At 46.8% G+C, this 21,860-nt stretch overlaps 1 protein-coding gene across 1 annotated transcript in view; it reads left to right on the plus strand.

The window, feature by feature from the left end:
- The first annotated feature begins 18,250 nt into the window (after positions 1–18,250).
- The window catches only part of LOC147114079 (QRFP-like peptide receptor), a 30,745-nt gene continuing 27,135 nt past the window's right edge, over positions 18,251–21,860 (plus strand). Inside the window, exon 1 of the mRNA XM_085996185.1 lies at positions 18,251–18,682. Coding sequence (XP_085852311.1) covers positions 18,374–18,682 — 309 coding nt within the window. The 5' untranslated portion in view covers positions 18,251–18,373. The remainder of the gene's footprint in view (positions 18,683–21,860) is intronic.

Here is a 21,860-nt window from a genome sequence, read left to right on the forward strand (position 1 = left end):
ACCTTACACTCCCTGCTGTGATACTAAAACTTGCTTGAAGTATCATCCTTAAAAGGTGAGCAAAATTGCCGACCCTCCATAGTCAACCTTCCCCTGTAATTACCTATCTATGATCCCACGACACATGCACTTCCCATTCCGTGAAATTTTAGTGTACATAAGCATACATAGAATAATTCGTCTTTTACACACATCCAAGCATGGAGGGGTCCAACACCCCTGCACCACTTGGTACACATACATCTTTATTAACAACGCATCGCAAAAATCTTTATTAAAAACAACAAACACAAAAAAAAACCACAATCTTTAATCCAAAATACAAGGAAAAAACTCAAACAGGCGTATCTCCCTCCACCTTCACATAATGTTCCTTCTAGATCCTCTGGTTTTGGAATTCTAGCATCTGACCTTTTCCCTTGCATTGGATGCAGACTAGATACAACACTATCCCTAACTGACAAACCACGAGAATGTGGGAAGCCAGTCTGATCCATGAAGGGACCTCTATGTTATTGAAAATGTCCCACTAGGGTGGAATCACAATATCCAATATCTTAGCCCCTATCTCTACTGTTTTCTGCTGTAGAGTGTAAAAATGTTTCTGTGAAACTATAACGGCTTTGAGTATTTTGGTAAGGTGTTCAGGGAGAGGGGGAATTTCATAGTCAAAATGCGCTACATATTTCTGCAGGTTGGTAAAATTCTCCTTTGCAGTGAGGGGAACAGTGGAGGGTTCAGGAATGGGGACAATTTGCTCCTGGGCCACTTGAACTTCTGCCTCGGGTTTAAAACAGAAACTGCTGTCACTAACTGGACACCAGCTATGCTGTCCATGCTGGTAGTGGGACGCGCCTGTGGTGACACAATGAGCTAGATTTTCAGGGAGCCGTCAGGCGGGGTTTCAGGCATGTGTGGGGGGGGGGGAAATCCTGAATTTGGGGGTCCCGACACCATCCCGCCCAAAACCCTGCCCCATGTAAGTTTCAGGGGCGGCGGGTACCTGCCCTGCACTGGGACCTGTCGAAACCAGGCGGGAAGGGATTAGTGCCAATTAACTGCCTGTTAACAGGTAGTTAACAGGCAGATTTTAACCTAATTTTTGCGATGCGTTGTTGATAAAGATGTATGTGTACCAAGCGGTGCAGGGGTGTTGGACCTCCTCCATGCTTGAATGTGTGTAAAAGACTGTAATTATTCTATGTATGCTTATGTACACTAAAATTTCATGGAATGGGAAGTGTGGGTTTCCTGACGGCTCCAAACCATGCCAGGTTGGAGCGGCGGGCCGTTGGGTTGAAGGAGTTGGAGGGGTCACGATGTCAGTGCTCAGGTGAGTGATGGGTGCATGAGTGTAAAGGTAAGTGTGTTTGGTGTGTCTAAAGTGTGTAAAGAACTTTTACTTACCTGTATTTACTTTAACAGCCTTTCTTCCTGTAGACGTTGGGAGCTGCATCACTCACCCGGCACTTAAAGCTAAACAGCTGCGATCTGTCAAAAGTGACAGCCTTCAGCTTTGAGTGCTGGTAAGAGTTCTAACTGAGTCTGTGTAGAAGGACTTATGTCAGAACTCAGAGTGTCAGTGTTTCAAAGCTTCAAACAGCTGTGAGACACTGATATTTCATCTGTCAAGAACTCGTGACAGATGAAATTGCAGTCTGTGACGTCACCTGTTGCCAGGTGGCCCTTAATTGGCCTGCTGAGCCCGCTGGGCAGGCTCAACAAGGTCAATCAAGGGAAAATCACGCAGATTGGCCGGACGTCAAAGTAGGCGGGTCAAAAACCTGAAAGGGGAAGTCCCGCCTTCTTTCCGACAGGTTCGGGAAAATCTACCCCAATATGTCCCACCTATATATGCTACCTGCGGGGGAACATGGCCTTGTGCCATTGCCTCCATGGTACAATTTATAGGTTTCGCGCCAGCAGCTCTGAACCCGCACTGTGGTTTTGAATAGGCATTCAAGTGCTGGGGACACAGGATTATGTGTGCTCCCTGGCTCCGGCACCCTGAGAGGTCAGTACCTGTCATAGCGTGCTCCCACTTTATGACGTAAGGTGGGAAAACTGTGAAATGAATGTGTGCACCCCCTTGAATGACTCCAATGTTCTCTACCCTGTATACCGGTGCGGGTCGGGCTGCCCTACCCATGACCGGCATCCTAACTACTACTCCAATGATCGTGTGGTTGGACCGCCCACAATCCACTGGGACTGGGTAGGCTTCGGAGGCTAGCCAGAGTTGGCACGGGTTTAATGCATTCTCAAATGGATGGAGGTCTGCAAGGTGTTTGTTGCTGATCCAGGAGGGGACTAAACCCTGTTTTAAATCCTCCAGGTTACTGCGACCCTCGCCCAGCAACTATGTCCCATATAGCACGCACACCTCGTTCTGCGCAGCCTGGTCAGAAGCATTTCTGTTCTCCCTTATGAGGGTATTTACCGTCTTTGCGTGCTTCTCCAACTCCGCTATAATCTCCTTTAAATGGACCGTCATGGCCTGGTCCTCATGCAACTCTGAGCCCACTACCTTGTTCTCATCCAGTAATATCTTTCTTAACTGTGATTTTAAACCGTTTATCTGGGTCTGCAGCTCTATGTCATCCAAACTGTTGATGACAGAGGACCCAGTATTAATCGCAGTAAAAACATCATTCCATACTCCCCTTCTTTGTCTCCCTGCATTACCCAAAAACTCGCAGTGTGTGGTGTACAGTTCGGTTTTGTCAACATTGGCGAAATCGAACTCATAAAACTTCCTGAACATGTCCTTTAATAGGGCCTGGTATAGCTGCTCTGTTTCTTTGGGACACCACTCCGGTAAATGTACCTCGGTGAGATTTAAAATCGCGGAGGCTACCGCGTAGTGTACCCCCGGTACAGCACCTGATCGGTAGGTACTAGTACCAGCCCATTCCCTGGTCCCTTGGTGGTGGTGGGTCACCCTTCCCTGGGTAACCTCACTGCCGGTGCCGTGGGCAGAGGCTTTCGAGGGCGGGTTCCAAGCTCAGTGGCATTGACTGGGATCGGGGAGTATGGGACTGCGCACACCTTCCGGCTGGCATCCCACTTCATTCCCTTCCCGGCGTCTCGCCACTGCCGGTGAAAAACGATGGATATGCCCACGGGGCAGACTCTCTCTGACCCCCACATACAGATGTAAATCCCTTGGTCCGGTTCCCACCACTTGTCCCAACACACACTTAATCCTCCGTGAGTCCCTGTAATCGTCCGGTGGGTATTGTTCCCCAACCGTTCCCACTCGACGGCGGGGTTTGTCATATCTTTGCTCAGTTTCCTGAGCCACCACCACCTATCCAAAGGAATGTGTCCCTTGCATGTTAAACATATACGTTTTCCTATGGTGACACTGACCCTTGTTGTAGGGGGGCATCTTTTACCTGATTTACGGTAATTTACCTTCCTTTACCTGGTTTACGGTAATTTACCTGGTCAAGCAGCTTTTTGCTGCTGCACTCTGACCAATCCCAAACAGCGGTTTCGAATCGCTAAACCCACCCTTTCAGTTCTGACTGGAGGAACTTATAATTAATGATATATTAAAAATGGACAAATGATCTGGATGTAAGAAAGTCAAACTTTATTAACTAAATAAACTACACCACTCGATCAAAGTAAAATTGCTTAACAGGGGAAGGCAGACGGCAAAAATGAGGGATAAATGGCTACAATGTAAGTCTTACAATCTTAGCAATTTCCCTTAAATTACCACCCCTCTAACTCCTTACTAGATTGCCTTGCTGAGGAGTCAGAAACCTGCTCACCTGTGGTCCAAAGAGAGAGAAGAGCTCACCTGCAGTCCAAGGAAAATAAGAGAGAGATATGCTTCTGAGAAGCTATCTTTATATCCTGGGAGCTCCTGCTGTTTTGGCGCTGAAAAGGTCTGTGTGCAAATTCGCGCCAAAAAGTTTGAATACACAAGAGAAAGGCCATGATTGGCTGATTCAAACAGGCTATTTCCCAGTGGCCAAACTGCTCCCATTGTCTGGAATGGGTGATTCAAACCCATTCAGTTTAAACTGTTCCCTTCCTCAGTTTGAGTGTCCCTTTCAAAAGTCTGGGCTGAGCCTTCGAACCATCTCCATTCACCCTGATGGGTTTTGAATTGGGCTGTATTACTATGTAAACAGAAACCCATTCATTGTGGTCACTCGAAACGGCAGCCTCAAGTGATTTAATCCCTTATGTCAACAAGGTAGCAGTTTCCTGTAAACAAACATCGATTGTCTCTGAAGGGAAGGGAAACTCCCTTTTATTGATTGACAGAATTTGACTGCCATTGCCTCCCCTTTGCACAGACATACACGCCTTTGTCCTTGGCCATGCTTTCTGACAGACATTTTTATCCCTTTGCAATTTACACAGTTCAAAACTCAAGAGTACATTTTTTAAATAAAATGTGCTGTCTTAAAGTGTGCGAATATTTCCACAAAGTTCCTCGATTCCAGTGTTGGCCACGTGCTGCCCAACTCAACGCAGCCCCCCTCGATTCTGGGTATGTTTAAAACATTGTCCAACCCAGAGGCAATTTCCACGATGTAGATTAATATTTCCCGATCTTCGGGGACTGAGGGGATTTTTGCGAACCCCTACATTGTGGTAACGACCCGTACCCTGGGGCACAGGAGGGAGGCCTCCCCGTACGTGAATCCAGTTTGGCTGGAGTACTGAGACAAATTGGACCCCAGCCATCCTGGCCACCTTCCCTCGTGGACATAGACGGCGGTCTCCTCTGCATCCCGTTCACCGCTTCCGTCGGTCGCTATAGGTGCTCTATCTCCCGAGCACCCGTAGATGTGGGAGTCTTCCACGTCGCCCCTCTTTCCCAGGCTCAGTCCCATCAGGTCGAGTAGGATTATGATCCCCTCCATCCCGACAGTCTTTCTGCAACAGATACAAAAACATACAGCCAGATCCCCAAGAGATTCTCTGGCTTGAGTGAAGTATAGTTGAGCCTTGCGGCCTCGACACAAAATATACACTCTGAGCAGATTATGACTTATCTAAAACTACCCATCACCTTACTTAACTTAAGCTAAAACACCCGAACTTAAGCTAAATGCTTAAACTTAACAATAACCTTATGTTACCTAAACTATGTACATCCGCCGCCCGTCTCCGGGCAGCCAGGCTAATTCCTGGTTGGACTGCGGCACACCGCTTCCTCCGGCGTGGCCGCACCGTCCTGCACTGTTGGTCCCTTGCTGCCCATGGTGGCTAGCTGAGGACCTCTGTCCTTTGACTTCCCACTGACTCGGGAGGCTGTCCCTTTTAGCTGGGGAGTTGGTGACCATGGCTTTCTGGGTTGGGGCATCTGTAGGGACCTTCTAGGGACTTTGGCGGGTGGGGTTTTCTTGGCCGATGGGCCTTTAACCTGAACTGCTGTCCCCTCCGGTGCGGCCTGTGGGCTTACCACTGCCACTGGCTGGGGATCTTCGCCCTTAGACTTGACCTCTCCCGAACCTGGGCTAGGGGCAGGTAACTCTTCGCAGCCTGTTGCTACAGGCTGAGAGTCTCTGCCCCCAGGTCCCAAAACTGGGTCCGGGGCGGGGTCTTCGCCCTCAGGTCCCTCCTCCTCTACATCTGGGTTAGGGGCAGGGTCGTCATCCTCAGGTCCCTCCTCATCTGGAGCCCAGAAGAGTGGGGGAGTGTCCCAATCGATGGGCGGGATGGCCCCTCCCTTTAAGCAAGCCACAGCGCCTGCCTGTGCAGTCTGTGAACTCGCTCCTGCTGCAGGCTGAGGATTTTTATCCTCAGACTTTACCCCAACTGGCTGTTTTCCCCTTTCAGGTTTAAACAGTTTGCACTGATTAATGTAACCAGCAGCCTGTTTTAAAACCTCGTCCGCTGCCCCGAACGGGCCTTCTAGGGACTCCCCATTCTCTTTCCTTAGCGGGGACGGCCTTACAGACGGGATCCTGGGCTTGGACCTGCTTTAGGTCCGGGGCCAAAGCTACCCCCTGTGTGCCTCCCTTGTCCCGGACTGCGGCTACCGGACCTGTCCAATCAGGGTCCCAAGACTCTCCTTCCCTAACCCTCTACTCGGCCACCTCGTTGGTCCTTTGGTTATCCTCCCACGTGGTAGGGAGGGATCCTAAAACTACGGCCAAAAGTTTGGCCATTTCCCCAGCCTGCTCATTCCCTGTGACTCCCATTGGGCGAAATGGGACCTTGTTAGACCTGGGTGAATCGGTCAGGTCTTCCAAATGGACCACCGTGCTGGAAGCTCCAGTGTTTACCGATCATCTCCCCTGCACCGTCTCCACCCGCATCTTAACACAGGGCCTGCTCCCCTCATCGTTTTCAAGGGGACACAGGTCGATAGGCTGCGCTGGTTCTAGTCAGGGCCGTGGATTCGATGGAGCTGATGGGGTCAGCGCACCTGTAGTGGCTGCTACTCTCCCTTGGCCAGTCAATATGGACCTCATGGCATCCAAAAATGACTCGACTGCGGCGGGAGGGATTCCTGACTCCGTCTTTTGGGCTGGGGCCATGGAATTCTTTCCCTTGTTGTCTTTCCAAGGGTTTTTGCACTCCTTCTGCCAATGACCATCCTTCCCACACCCATAACAATTCGTCTTTGTGTTGGGGGGGTTATTCCCTTCCTGATGCCACACTTTCCTACCCGGTCCGGGCTTTACCTCATGCACCTTCTCCTTTGGTAGGTGTGCATCGGTTCCCCTACCGTTCTTATAGGCTAGAGTCAACTGTTTGATCACCGTAAGTTAGGTGGTCTGGGGGTCCTTGTGGTCGAACCAGACTTCTGCCTTGGCCCGGACCTGTGGCAAGCTGTTCGCCACCAGGCAGCGGAGCCAATGGGCCAGGGGATCCCGTTCAGGAACACCCGGTTCGGCGCCCCCGGACAGGCCCTCCGGTACACCGGCCATAACCGGTCCGCGAAAGCCTGCGGGGTTTCCTCTGCGAGCTGGACCGTCTTCTCCACACGGGAGAAAGGACTTCCCTCATTCATCCCCATGGCCTCCAGAGCCGCATCTCTGAGCTCCTCATACCCGCTCTGCCCCTTACACTCGTCAGAAAGGGATTGGAGGAGACTACTCTCCAGGGAGAATAGCAGCATCTTGGCCTGCTCAGCGCCATTGCAGTTGTTGACACTGGCTGCCTGCTCTATGTCCCTGAAGTGGATCGAGGGGTCTCCCTTTTCAGACAGCTTCGGGATATGGTTGACCATAGCCCTAAGCTGTTGGGTGCTATAGGGTAATACGAACTGGTTTTGGAGGGGTCCCTCATCGTCGCCATTGGCGGGTGGGCTGAACCTCTGATGCCGTGTTGGGCACATCGGTCCCGGCTCCGACCTCTCTGGTGGGGGTTGCTCCACCTCCGCTCCCACCTCTGGCTCCAACCCACTTTGCTGCTAGACCTCGCTGAAGCTTGGCGCTACGGGTGGTGGTTGTGAGACCTCCTGTCACTCAACTGGGTCATCCCTGGGCACTACTGGTGATGTTGGAACTGTCCTCCCCTCGTTCCCCATGAAATCCACCTGACCTGCCTTTGGGCTTATGAGGCATACCATGCATTTTGCCTTCCTAAGGGCCAGGCTCAGATTTTCTATCCGCTCTTTACAAGGGCCGTGGTCTGCCTCCTCAAACCCCTGTTCGCTCGCTAGCTTGTAAGCTGCCTTTACCTCCTGCACTTTCTCTTTCTGTTCCCTAACCTGCCTTGCCAAGCGGGTGTTCTTCTCCCGCAACCTTAACTCATTTCCCTTGGCTTCGGTGACTTGGCACCGTAGGTATTCCAACTGGGCCTTGTGTTCTCCCATTAAATACACTCTCTCCTGATTCAAGGCCTGCAATGCTACCAATAACTTCTCCCCTGCTAGAGCCTTATCCTGGATCTCCAGGGCTGACTCCTTTAACTCGGCTGCCTGTGCTGCAACGAGCCTGTCCAAAAGCTGGACCTGGTTTTTGAAACACATCAGCCAGACTGCCTTCTCTAAGGGCTTCTTGTGTTCCTTTCCCTCTGTCCACTTAGCTGCTGTATCTACCGGACGCCCAGCCCTTAACAGAGTGGTGATCCACTTCTAAGTGATATTCACCTTGCTAAACACATAATCAGAAATCCTTTCCTCCATCATGGTTTGCTCACCTGAACCATTGTCTACTGTATCGCAACCCTGTTGCCGGTGTCCTGCTGCGGTCGCCATTTTCTGTAGGGGGGTGGCATGTGCCCAGTCATTTATGCCCCTGACTGCCTGTGATTGGTTTGAATCGCTCCTACACCCCTGAGTTCTCGACATCGGACTTAGGTACGGGCGGCGATACAGAAAAACGAGTAGACAAGTGGTTTGGATGTGAGAAAACCAAGATGGATTTTATTAACACAGAAGTAAGAATTATAATACTGGAAAAAGTCACTAGGTAGTCACAAGTTTATCAAAAGAATATACTCAAATGGGAATGGGGAACACACGGCACATCGAGGGAAAACCATACATTAACAAAATCCCTTAACCCTTATCCCACCTATAATGCCTAACTAGATTAATCTGTGAGGGGCCAGGAATTCATGCTCACCAAGTCAAAATCTGCTGAATTATAACGGTTGTGGGGTTTTGGGGTCCGCTCTTTGCGCTCTCTGGAGCTTGCCGTCGTCACGTGGTCTCAGGGCGCGGCAAGAGCATTGTCCCGGTAAAGTACCCCGAGATTAAAGTCTTTGCTTGGGTACTTTACCTCGCAGGGATGATGGTTCTTCTTCCTCGGGCGGCGGTTGAATATTGCATGAAGATAGTCGAAGGTCGGCTGGATTGAAGGCCCGATTATTCGAAGCGCTCTTCAATCTTCTTCGAAATCATTTCGTCTGATTTCATCTCATCTCATCTCGTCTCGTCTCATCTCATCGCCTGGCCCGGCCTGGTCTGGTCTGCCCGCGTTCGTCTGGTGCTGCGCCGGCGTCCCTGATGGATTAGGGGAAAAGCCACGGGCAGTGGCTAGGTGGCAAGTGCAGCCAGCACTAGCAGGCCAGATGAAGTGGCAGAAGGAGCGCCAAAAGAGAAGAGCAAGCGAAGCAACGTGGCTACCAATGGGCCTATAATTATACTTCCATTGAGAAACCCTTATCTGCACGCCAAATCAGGTCAGTCTATTGTTTGACTTTCGGCGGGCTGTTTTAAATGGTTATACCAATCTAAACTAACTGACTTTAGATGGCCGTTTGTCGCACCTAATGGCCCCGATGTCCGGGCTGTATTGTCATTAATGCATTTTAATCGGCCTGTGCAGCTTTGGTGGCTTCCTTAAGCTGTTTCCAATTATTTATGCGGACAAAACTAATGGCCTTATGCTTAGGCCTAACTGGGTTGATCCGTTTCGATCTGACGAAAATGCATATTCAATGTTTGCCTAGCTGTCTGGCTTTTCAAACACAAAGTCCTTTTCACAGAAATGCATTTTAAGTTTCGATTTCCCAAAACTGCCTGTTCTGCTACAGAGTCCAAGCTTTTAAAATCTTACAGGCTTTTGGTCACGAGGTGCGGACGCCATTTTTTGGGTACCCTTTTTAAATTGTCCATTCAAGGTCCCTTTTATTAATAACCTTGGGGGAATGTGGGAATTTTCAGAACCTTACAGTGCAGCTTCAGGTGCGTGACCAGCAGCTTGCCGCTCCTGTTGTTGCTGCTGCTGTTGTTCATGGTTCTGCTGCTGCCGCGGCTGGTCTTCAACCGAATCTGATGTCCAGGAGGGAAGGAATTAAATGGTCGCCATGCTTCTGGTATATGCCTCAGTTGAGGAAGCCCTCAGTCAAGGTAGGGAGAGGGGTTTCCCAGGAGGCCACACTGGAGATGGATGTTAGGCTCCAAACTTCCACAACACTGAGTATGCCTGCTAAAAGCTCGCCCAGACCTGAGACAACAAAGTTCTGCCACCTGCAAATGATCATTGGTGAAAACTCCTTTTTAATGGTGGAGCTGCAGCTGTTTGTAAGCAATTCACTTGTGATGCCACCAGGATTCACTGGCGTGTTCCTGAGGAGGCATGGTGGATGGGGGAAATGTCTAAAAATTGGAAAGGCCTCTCAAAATGGGATAATAGAGGCAATTAAGGGGCTGTTAAGGGCCTTAAGGGCCTATCGCGCCTCTTGGAGGTGGGATGGAAAGGGGGTCAGAAAACACGCATTTGGGAAAATTGCTCGGAGGCGGGATGGAGGCGGGATCAGGCCCACCTGCCTATTTTGCCGATTTTACCACCTCGCACGCCTCCAATCCCGCCTCCTCGTGCTTGGCAAAATTGAGCCCCGAGAATACATTATGGGAAAGGGGCCTCAGAGATTTTTTTTTGATGGCTTACAGAGCATATTATACACTTGGTGCATAAGCCCTCATGTCAGTAGTGCTTTCCCGACCGCAATATCCCATACCACACACAATGGATGCACAGCAGGCCACAGGCCTCAGGTCTCCATAATGACTCACCTGTCCGGTGCACATCACCACTATGGGTAGCGAGCATCTCATATCAACCCCTAGTTTCATGCTTTATTAGAACATAGATGTGTCAAAAAGCATTTTTATCAGAATCCACATGATAGATAGAAATAAGAAAAGAAAAGGACAAACTGGAGGTATCTTAGTCAAAGCTTTGGAAACAAAATGTCAATGTAAAGCAAATCTTCAATAATTGAGTAAAAAAACTGCAGAAACATAACTAGAGTCGTGTGATACATAATGACGTGAAAAGAAATGAAGCACCTGTTTTTGCCTGAAGGATCTTTTCTCTGTTGGACTGAGGGATTTCACAGTTGGGTGTGAAATCACGCAGCTCTAATCTCTTCCCACGCATGTAAACAGCCAGGTTGTCATGAAATTAGAATAAATAACACTGAAAAAAATACATGCAAGTAATTTCTGTTTTTCTAAGCATGGATGACAGTTCAATGTGATAAGGGGGCATTTGTACTTTGCAAATCACCAAAGCATATTATCATGGAGTGGTAGGGTTTCCTCACATGATTCTCCACATCAGGAAATCTTGCTCTCAATCAGGTCACTTTGAGGAAGCACTAAATGGAGGCCAGCACCGTTCCAGGCCGAATTCCTAAAAGGGGACTTGTGGGAAGTCTAGAAGCAGAGTACATGCTCACCTTCTTAGCCAAGGTTGGAAATCAATGTGGAGAGACCCACGCTGGGGAAAAGAGGAGAACATTTGATGCTCACAATTAATTTCACATTGACACCGGAAAATAATTAATAAAACATCAAGTAAGTAATACTAGAACAAATCTTGAAGGTTGAACATTATGCATTTGAGAAGCACAGCACATCAATTCTAAGCTTAAGCCTTACTGAGTCAAGACTTAATGAAAAAGAACTTCACAAATCAATCATAACTTCAGAGGCTGAATTGTTTTTTGTTTATAATATACATGTTTGAGAATGAAATATATAGAGATGGATATCATTGATTAGTAAGAGAGAATATATTAGTGTAGATTTTAAGAGAAATTGATTTCCATGGACAAAAAAAATCAAAGGCAGTGTGCCCACAATGTTTCGATCTGAGCTCATGCTCGTCACCATAGGGAAGGACTCAGAAAATGTACCCTGAGTAAAACCCCTCTGTGTTGGGGTTTTTGGGGGGAACTGAAATTGACTTCCGTCCCCTGCAGCAGCGCCGGTCGAAAACACCGACAGCTGCAGGAAGTGTGTATCGGGCGGCCGGCTGCTTCGGGGGTGATGATTAAAGACGAGGTGGCCGAGGTAAGTAAAAAAAAAACTTACCTTTTTCGTTCTAGTTTTTTTCGCAGGTTCCTGCCCATGATCGATCAGCCCAGCACTCTGCTTGAGTGCTGGACTGATCGCGCTGGATCGTGGCTGCCTTGGTGGTCCAGGCGGGTACCTTTTCTATTGCAGAGACTGCAGTGATGGCCCTTCCCTTTAAGGGAGGGAAGGAGCCTTTGAACACGGCAGCGCTACACGGCCCAGTGTGCAGCGCTGCTGAAGTCTCCACCCTGCTCTTCGATGTTAGCGCCCTAAGGAAGTGGAGCACTTGGTTTAGCGCTCCACTTCCCCCTTGGGGCGCTAAAACTCAATTTTGCGGTCGCCGGCGCTAATTAGTGCAGGGTGCTAAAGTTAGCGTCCAGATGATGTTAGCGCCCCAAAATGGTCGTACTGAATTTTTCCCGGGGTGATGCGCACGGTGATGATGTCATGATCTCCAGGCGAATGAGATCGGGACGTAACGCTGTAGTGCTGCCGCAAAACTCCCACCGAATATGGCGGAGTCGATGTCAGCTCCACGCCCAGTTGCAAAGCCATTTGCGCCCCGTTAGCGCGCCCCCCCCTTCCCCGGGGCACTAACGGGAGGCACAAAGGCACCCAATTTCATCACCATGGTTTTTCATACAGAAACAGATGTTCGATATGATGGGTAGCTGATGTTCATCCACTGGAATAGACAGTTTCCAGCTGTCAGCACTAAATGTGTATTGAAGCCTCTCTGGCAGAAATGGTGCAGCTCTCATATATGGCAAAAAGCCTCCTGTATAATATTTAATAATGGGGATAAACATGAGAAGTGTACATTGGAACAGAAGATGTGGTTATATAATAAATAGGTATTATTTTGGAGTAGTAATAAAATGCTTCCCTTACAGCAAGGCTACCATTAATATTTTTCTTTAAACGATTGTCTTCTCTCTTACAGCCTATTAGCAAAAGTGAAAATGATTTGAGTGTGAATATTGACCTCTCACTGAACATATACAGTCAACTTTGAACCCATTATCAACAAGGCTAATCAAGTACTGGGATAAGCTTCAAGCATTCCTGATTGTAAGTTAGAATTAGTTTTACACAGTTTTTCTCACCGGTACGGTCACATACCCAGTAGTGCAAATTTTCCAATTATTTATGCCACTAGCAGGTGAAGGGGAGAGGTGTTGGAATTATAAATCATGTTCTCTGCCTATTTTGTGATGTACAGCAACTTCTCGGCAGGAACACTTGGGGGCAGGAAGCTGTCACAGTGAACAGGCAAGAGCTTCAGTTATTAGATATTATAATGTAGTTTAAAGGTATTTACATGAGAGCACACACAAATTTCTGACATTCATGCCAGAATGTGATGGTCACTCATCCCACGCCTATAAAAAGGGTATTCAGGGTTGCTAGGTTGATGCCTACTTACAGGAAGTCAGCATTTTTAAAGAGCACCTGCCTTTTTTCAAATCAATTATTGGAGGCTGCAGAAGAATATTGTTGTTATTTTTGGCTATTTATTTTGGCTCATACTTTACTTTCAGACTGTTTGGGCTACAAGTTTTGGCACTGCCATTTTCAGTTGGTGTAATTTAGATTAGCACCATAGGTATTATATTTATGCTATTTGGAGGAAGAGAAGGATAATCAAAGGAGGAATGCAAGATGAGTTTGTCCCAAAGGCAGATAGTTTGCACCCATTATTACCTTCAAAACCAAATGTACAGGTAAGTGTTCTTACCTAGATTTTCCCAATGACAAATTTGTCCAAGGCCGGGATTCGGTGTAACTGGGTGCCATCCATACTTGCAGCCAGATTCTTGGTGTTCGGGATTTAAATGTCACCTCCTCCTAAGCGCTACGTGCTGCTTGTCTGTGCTGAGGTGCACTGGGATCCAAACAGTGCTATCCCCAGAGTACCAACTTTTTTTTTTACAGATGTGACTGCAGAAGCATTTACCTGTATAAGTTGCTGGTGCAAAGTGAACCCTGTGGCATAAACCCATTCATGGTAAACTTCAAAATACTATAAGATAGTGTGAGGAACGTGCTGTCCAAACAACAACTTGTATTTATATTGCGCCTTTAACATAGTAAAACATCCCAAGGTGCATCACAGGAGTATTAGAAAACAAAATTTGACACCGAACCACATAAGGAGATATTAGGGCAGGTCACCAAAAGTTTGGTCAAAGAGGTAGGTTTTAAGGAGCATCTTAAAGAAAGAGAGAGAAGTGGAGAGGTTTAGGGAGGGAATTAGGGCCTTGGTAGCTGAAGGCCCGGCCACCAATGGTGGAGCAGTTAAAATCAGGGATGTTCAAGAGGCCAGAATTAGAGGAGCGCCAATATCCCGGAGGGTTATGGGGCCGGAGGAGATTACAGAAATAGGGAGGGGCGAGGCTATGTAGGGATTTGAAAACGAGGATGAGAATTTGAAAATCGAGGCTTTGATTAACCAAAGGGCTAGCTCATGTCTCTCCTCGCTTGTTAAGCCCAGGACTTCACAGAGGTTTGTTGCAGCCATTGAAGACACGGCCGACCAACCTGCAGCAGCATATGGCTAGTGTGAATGAGTCCAGTATCCACATCTGTACAGTACCTTTGGATGGATTTCCAAAATTGCAGACCACCGTAGATCATGTCGTAACTCCATGGGTAACCCTAGCAGATCCCCCACTAAGAGATGCCCTAATGTTAGCTGTTGTGTCTGTTGTCTGTGTAGATGGTGCACTGGGGTGCCAAACAGTGCCATCTCCTTCCCACCCCCACCACTCCCTACATTTCAATTACACTATCAGAAAATAATGGTGCTCTGTCCTTGCACAATTCTCCATGCCATTACTTTCTAGTAGAAATTTGAGGCTTTAAAAAATGTCAGGCAAAAGCACACCTGCCCTTAAAGTAATACAGCTGAACTTAAAGGCCCCAATATTTACTCAGAGCCAGGAAGAGAGTGGGGGAAAAGATTTCTGGACTGAAAACCTAGAAGTAAGGATCCTCCAATTTAACGGCAGGGTGTCTGTTAAATATTTTTAATGGGTTTCCCACCTGACAGCCAGTCAGACTGACAGGTGGTTGCCTGTTGGGTGGGAAAGAAGCCGGGCAGCGGATGTTGGGTAATTCGGACATCATGGGGGTGTGGCCGCGAATCGGACATCGCAGGGTGGGGGGGGGGGGGTGGCGGATTTGGACATCACGGGAGGAATTGGACATCGCGAGGAGGAATCAGACATCATGAGGTGGGGGAGAATCGGATATTGTGGGAGAAAATTAGACATCGCAGGACATTGGGGCGAATCTTAGATGGGGAGTGAATCGGTCATCGTGAAGGGGGTCAATCGATCACGGAGCAGGGGCAGCGGCCGATCGCGGGGTCCAATTGTGTGGAGGTAAGCTTGTTGGGCCTGGGGGAAACGTTCCTGCTCCTCTTGGCCCACAAGCAGTGCAGTAATGGCATCTTGCCCTTCTCACCTTCTTTTACCTGTTGAGATTCCAGAGGCCCATAAATCATGGCCTGCATGCGTACAAAATAAAAATAGAGTTAAAATGGAGACATGCACCCTCCTTTATAGAATCATGGAATGGTTACAGCACGGAAGAAGGCCATTCGGCCCATCGAGCCCATGCTGACTCTCAGCTAGTCCCACTCCCCCGCCCTTTCCCCATAGCCCTGCAAGTTTTTTTCCTTCAGATACTTATCCAATTCCCTTTTGAAAGATAAGATTGAGTCTGCCTCCACCACCCTTTCAGGAAGTGCATTCCAGATCTTAATCACTCGCTGCGTAAAAAAGTTTTTCTTACATCGCCTTTGGTTCTTTTGCCAATCACCTTGAATCTGTGTCCTCTGGTTCTCGACCCCTCTGCCAATGGGAACAGTTTCTCTCTATATATTCTGTCCAGACCCCTCACGATTTTGAACACCTCTATCAAATCTCCTCTCAATCTTCTCTGCTCCAAGGAGAACAACCCCAACTTTTCCAGTCTATCAACGTAACTGAAGTCCCTCATCCCTGGAATCATTCTCGTAAATCTTTTCTGCACCTTCTCTAAGGCCTTCACATACTTCCTAAAGTGTGGTGCCCAGAATTGGACACAGTACTCCAGTTGGGGCCGAACCAGTGTTTTATACAGGTTCATCATAATTTCCACACTTTTATACTCTATGGGCTGGATTTTCATTGGGCCGTGGAGTCGGGTGGGGGTTTAAAATCCCGAAATCGGAGGTCCCGACCCCATCCCGCCCCCAACCCACCTCCATGCCAGTTTCAAAGGAGGCGGGTACCCGCCCCGCACTGGGACCTGCCTCCCCGAGGCGGGAAGGGGATTAGTGCTAATTAACTAATCCCTATTTTCATTGTTGAAATGTAGGATTCCCGACGGCTCCAAACCACGCCAAGTTAGCGAGGCGAGCCATCGGGATGAAGGGCTTGGAGGGGTCGAGATGTCCGGTGTTCAGGTGAGTGATGGGTGCATGATTGCAGAGGTAAGTGTGTTTGGTCTGTGTAAAGTGTTTAAAGAAGTTCTACTAACCTTTACTTACCTTTACAGCCTTCCTTCCTTCAGGTCTCGAGAGTCCCTCATCTCACCGGCACAGAAAGCAGAATGGCCGCCAGCTGTCAAAATCTGCAGCCTCTGCTTTCTGTTCCGGGGAGATCTCTAAATCATCCTGAGAGGAAGGAATTAACCTGGAGTACAGATTGTCAGTGTTTGACAGCTTCAAACAGCTGTGAAACACTGATATTTCATCTGTCAAAAGGTCTTGACAGATGAAATTTCAATCTGTGACGTCACCTGTTGCCGGGTGGCCCTTAATTGACCTGCTGAGCCCGCTGGGTGGGCTTAACAAGGTCAATCAAGTCAAAATTGCGTGGGTTGGCTAGAACTCGATGGAGGCGGGACTACAACCCCGAAAGTTGTAGTCCCACCTCCTCAATGAAAATCCAGCCCCATACCTCTATTTAAGAAGCCCAGGATCCCGTAAGCCTTTTCAACCGCTTTCTCAACCTGCCCTGCCACCTTCAACGATTTGGGCACATATACCTCCAGGTCTCTCTGTTTCTGCACCCCCTTTAAGATTGTACCCTTTAGTTTATATGTCCTCTCCCCATTCTTTCTACTAAAATGTATCACTTCACACTTTTCTGCGTTAAATTTAATCTGCCACGTGTCCGCCCATTCCACCAGCCTGTCTATATCTTTTTGAAGTCTATCACTAACCTCCTCACTGTTCACTATACTTCCAAGTTTTGTGTCATCTGCAAATTTTGAAATTTTGCCCTGTACACCCACATCCAAGTCATTAATATATATCAAGAAAAGCACTGGTCCTAGAACCTACCCCTGCGGAACACCACTGTATACCATCCTCCAGTCCGAAAAACAACTGTTCACCACTACTCTCTGTTTCCTATCACTTAGCCAATTTCGTATCCATGCTGTCACTGTCCCTTTTATTCCATGGGCTTCAACTTTGCTGGCAAGCCTATTATGTGGAACTTTGTCAAACGCCTTTTGGAAATCCATGTACACCACGTCAACCGCATTACCCTCATCAACCCTCTCTGTTACCACATCAAAAAACTCAATCAAATTGGTCAAACATGATTTGCCTTTAACAAATCCGTGCTGGCTTTTCTTAATTAATCCACACCTATCCAAGTGAGTGTTATTTTTGTCCCTGATTACTGTTTCTAAAAGCTTCCCACTACCGAGGTTAATCTGACTGGACTGTAGTTGCTGGGTTTATCTTTACACCCTTTACACCCTCCTTAAAAGATTTTACTGACTGACCCGTTTCCTGAGAGCGAGTTGGTGCCCGCCCCCCGACCCGCCTCCGTTAAAACCGGAAGTGGGCGTGTTGGGGTCATTCCAGGATAATGAACTGCCAGTTATGAAAAGAGACTCAAAGAACTGAACTTGCTTTCACAGGAGAAAGGATAATCCAGAAGCAATGGGAGACAGCTGTTGAGAACAAGGGGAGGTTTGGATAAAATGGATGGAAACAGTTTTACGTGGACTGAGTACAGAAGGATACAAAATGAGCAAAGCTGAAGTGAGACTTGAGATTTACTGCACCAAATAGCTCCTTCAAAGGGGAGCTGATAGATACTTGCTTAAGAACTGGTTTGAAGGTTATAAGGATAGGAATAGACAGAGATGATTAAATACTCCAAGGACCATGATGAATCACATAATCTTAGACCTTGGATGATTCTGCTGTGGAAAGCAATTGCTCACTACAGTTTGAGTCAGGCAGAAATTTCACAGAAGTTTACTTTGTTGGAAGGTTTAACTGGTTGATCACCTCCCTGAGTAGATGGAGTAGGGTCCATTATAGGGAAAATTATAAACAGCCTGAGAAGAGACTAGGTATGATGGGCTGAAAGCCTTTGACTTGTTTTATATTCTATGATGATGATATACGTGCCACTTTCAACTGTTGTTGTGACTGCTTCTAATAGCAAAAATCAAGGTAACAAGATATATTTATAGATTTGGTTCCTTTGTGAGTCACTTTACCCTGATTTTCACAGATACTATACTGATAATCAGATGACAATCTAATTTCAGAAACCTTGGGGAAGAAAAAAGAAGAAACTGCTTTGGTGGGATCCCATAAATAAACCTAACTCCACCGACACCAGCATGGAGCTGTACAACATCTCGCAGACCATGAAAAATGAGACACATTTAATAATCCCAGAGGCAGCCCATTACGTCATCATCATCATGTACGCCTCAGCTACCGTTCTGTCACTGAGTGGGAACATGCTGGTCATTTGGGTGCTGACCATGGGCTGCAGAACCAGAACGGATATCACAGTGTTTCTCATCAACCTCGCTGTGGCTGACCTGACTATGGCCATTTTCTGTATCCCCCTCACATTTACAGAGGCCCTCCTTCAAAAGTGGCTTTTTGGGGAATTGCTCTGCCCTCTGGTGCGTTTTGCACAAGTAAGTATTTTGTCCAAAAATATTAAACTCTACTTTCAAGAACTCCTTTAATACTTGTTTAAAGCTGCATGGTCTTCATAAAAGTATCATAAGCAATATTTTGTTTAGGGAAGTGGGAGAGCCACAAGACCTGTGTGTCATTTTTGTTATGATGTCATCACATATAAGTGGCACACTGAACATGTTATTGTATTGTCCTTTAAAAAACAAAACAAGGTTTGCCAAAAGTGTTAAACTAATGGTGCACAGTGCCATTACCCATGGCCTCTGCCAAATACCCGTGGTCTCTGCCAGAGCTGTTTTCATGCGTTGCTATGAAGGGTGGATTTGAAAATTTTACAATAATTCCTTGTTCAACTTGAATTTTTAAACTAATAAAAGATAACATTCAAGACACTAAAAGAAATCAAGCCCAACAAAATTCTCCAATTTCAAGAATCCATATGGTTGGAGTTTCCTCATCCCTCTCCTGGCCCCAAAACAAAGTAAAAAGATATAGATGTAATAGCAAAATACTGCGGATGCTGGAAATCTGAAATAACAACAGAAAATGCTGGAAATACTCAGCAGGCCAGGCAGCATCCGTGGAGAGAGAAACAGAGTTAACGTTTCAGGTCTGGGACCCTTCATCAGAACCCTAGAAGAGAGGTGGCAGTGAACCAAAAGATATAGATATAGATATATATAGATACATATCTATATATTATTTTTTTAATTGGGCAATCTTTTATGGTTCTTATCCTTCCAGTTATAAATTTCTATCATGTCAGCTCCAATTAACCCAATATGCCACATCAGCAAATGATGTACAGGTCATTTAATATCCTTACTAAATGAGGTGGTTTCCATAAAGCACATAAAAAAATTGGCAACAGGACTTTTATACAAAAGCTCCCTAATGGTTCAATGGATAAGTGCCCCATGTGGTGTAGCACTGAACCATACAGACCAGAAAGGTATAATCCGTGGTCTATGCTGAATTAGCAGATCTCACACAGATACAGTTGGGCGTGCTACAAATAGCCTCGGCACCCCTAGTCTAGGGAAAATGGGAAGGAAATCTTTCATGGTTTCAGTTGGGTTGCAAACCTCTACAATGCCAGACATATCCATAAATGCAATAATCACTGTCTATACTTGCACATGAAGAATGGTCACTTGGAGGAGTTATTGGAAGGCTGTCATTGCCCACGAAACCGTACCCCAGCATCACTCAAGGGTAGAAATTCAGGCACGCCCATTTTTGGGCACGCGGGGTGCAGGGTACCATGCACCTGACTGGTGAGGCATAAGGTGCCCTTGATATTGGATCTATTTCAATGGATCCGGTGTGGCGCGAATAGCCAGCCTGCGAAGAATCAACAATCATTGGGCCGCAGCTAGCATCACAGAAATGGAGGCTGGGGAGTGAGATTGGAAACTGGGGGAGGAAACGGAAGATGAAGAGGAAGATCAGAAGCCGAGTCGGGGGGTATCAGAGAGCGGTGATTGCTGGGGAGCGGGGTGGAAGAGTGGCGGCAGCCCATATTCTTTAAATGTGGAGTTGGGAGCTGCACTCTTGCTCCTCCTGGCTCCACATTCAGGTAAGTGTATTTCGTAAACTTACCTTGTCAAGTTTTCCCACTGTTGCCGGTTGCCTCAGGCCTAACCAATCTTGCAGTGGGGCCCTCAAACGGCATTAGGCCACTTATTTGCTTATGCAAAGGCACTAAAGCCTGTTTTAGGCGTGGCCACTGTACGACGATTTTTGCTCCTTTCCCAATATGGTGGGCTGCGCACTTCCAACTGGAAACCTGTGCATGCTTCCTGCCTACCATATTGGGGGCTAAATAGACCAGTTTGCCCCTGAAAAACAGGTGCTGCATGGCCAGATTTATAGGCCTCAGTGTTTCTGGGAGAGAAAGGATAACATTGTGGGGAAAAAATCATGGTTAGTGTAATTTTGTTTACACGTCAAGAGAGCTAGCTTAATCAAAGTTAGAGCCCTCTACATTCGTGACTGTATGTTAATCCAACTGCTTCTCTGTCAGGGTTTAATAATTTCTCACATAGATTAATGGCTGTATCTCTATTGAAATTAATCCTGTTCCAGACCCTGCAATGCTCAGTAACTCCTTCCAACCATTGCCCTGTATTAATGAGGCTATTTAAATCCCATATACCGTTGGGCTCTGTCGTTTGGTATTAACCTGTTCCTCAGATTATGTTTAAATAATAATTTGAAAATTAACAGAAAAGAATAGGTCACTTGTGCCTAACAAAAATGACAACATGATAAACTTAGGGGCCATCCACAATGCTCAACTGTATGAGTAGATACAAAAAAATTGTTAGTACATAAAAAGAACACTCCATCTTTTCATTCGTCTCCCCACAAAACAGACATAAAAAATATATGTTTCCTTGTATAATTTGCACTCCCTCCACTTCTCATCTCTTCTATTATCTCTGTTTTTGTAATTCAGATTTTCTCTCTCCATGAACAGGACTGACTACAGCATCAGATTTCAGCATAAAGTTGAGTTGCCTAAAAGTACCAGCTATGCTAATTCCCATTTCCACACAATCATACTCAGCGTTCCAGCAGTCTGCAGTGACTGACATGGGAGCAGAATTTGGGATAATGATACTTATTCCAACAAGAAATTGATAAAAAATAGGAGTTGGAGCTACAAAAACAATATAGAGTCTAGTAACGTTAAGCCCAATGTGAATTTTACTTTGTGCATACACCTGTCTCAGTTGACAATCTTAAAGAAGTATTGTCTATACAAAGATGTAAAACTAGAAACTTGAGCCCACTGACTGATGGTTGAAAGATGGGGAATATCTTATTTGCAAGTCCTTGTGGTGCACAGTAGTGAAGCTCACTCTGAAGAACACACCCACCTGCTCATAGTACCATCCTACTCTCCTGTCAATTCAGAATTCTTTAGGGCTGTATGTCTCTCGCTACCTCCCAGTCTTCCATTCCCATAGCATAAAAGGACAGTCAGTGTGCATTAAAATCAAATTTCCTGCATTCTGGGGATTGGTAGTGACTGACAGGGCATCTTATGTGCATTATAGATGTTTTTCAGGTGTTTTGGCTGGAAAGCAAAGGATTGTCATATGTGGCCTGTCTTTTATACAGCATAATATATACAGTATGATTCATCCAAGTGGTTCACCAGTGATT

The sequence above is a fragment of the Somniosus microcephalus genome, chromosome 8 (assembly GCF_052327205.1).
Source record: "Somniosus microcephalus isolate GS21.2 chromosome 8, FLI_Smic_1.0, whole genome shotgun sequence".
Taxonomy (NCBI): domain Eukaryota; kingdom Metazoa; phylum Chordata; class Chondrichthyes; order Squaliformes; family Somniosidae; genus Somniosus; species Somniosus microcephalus.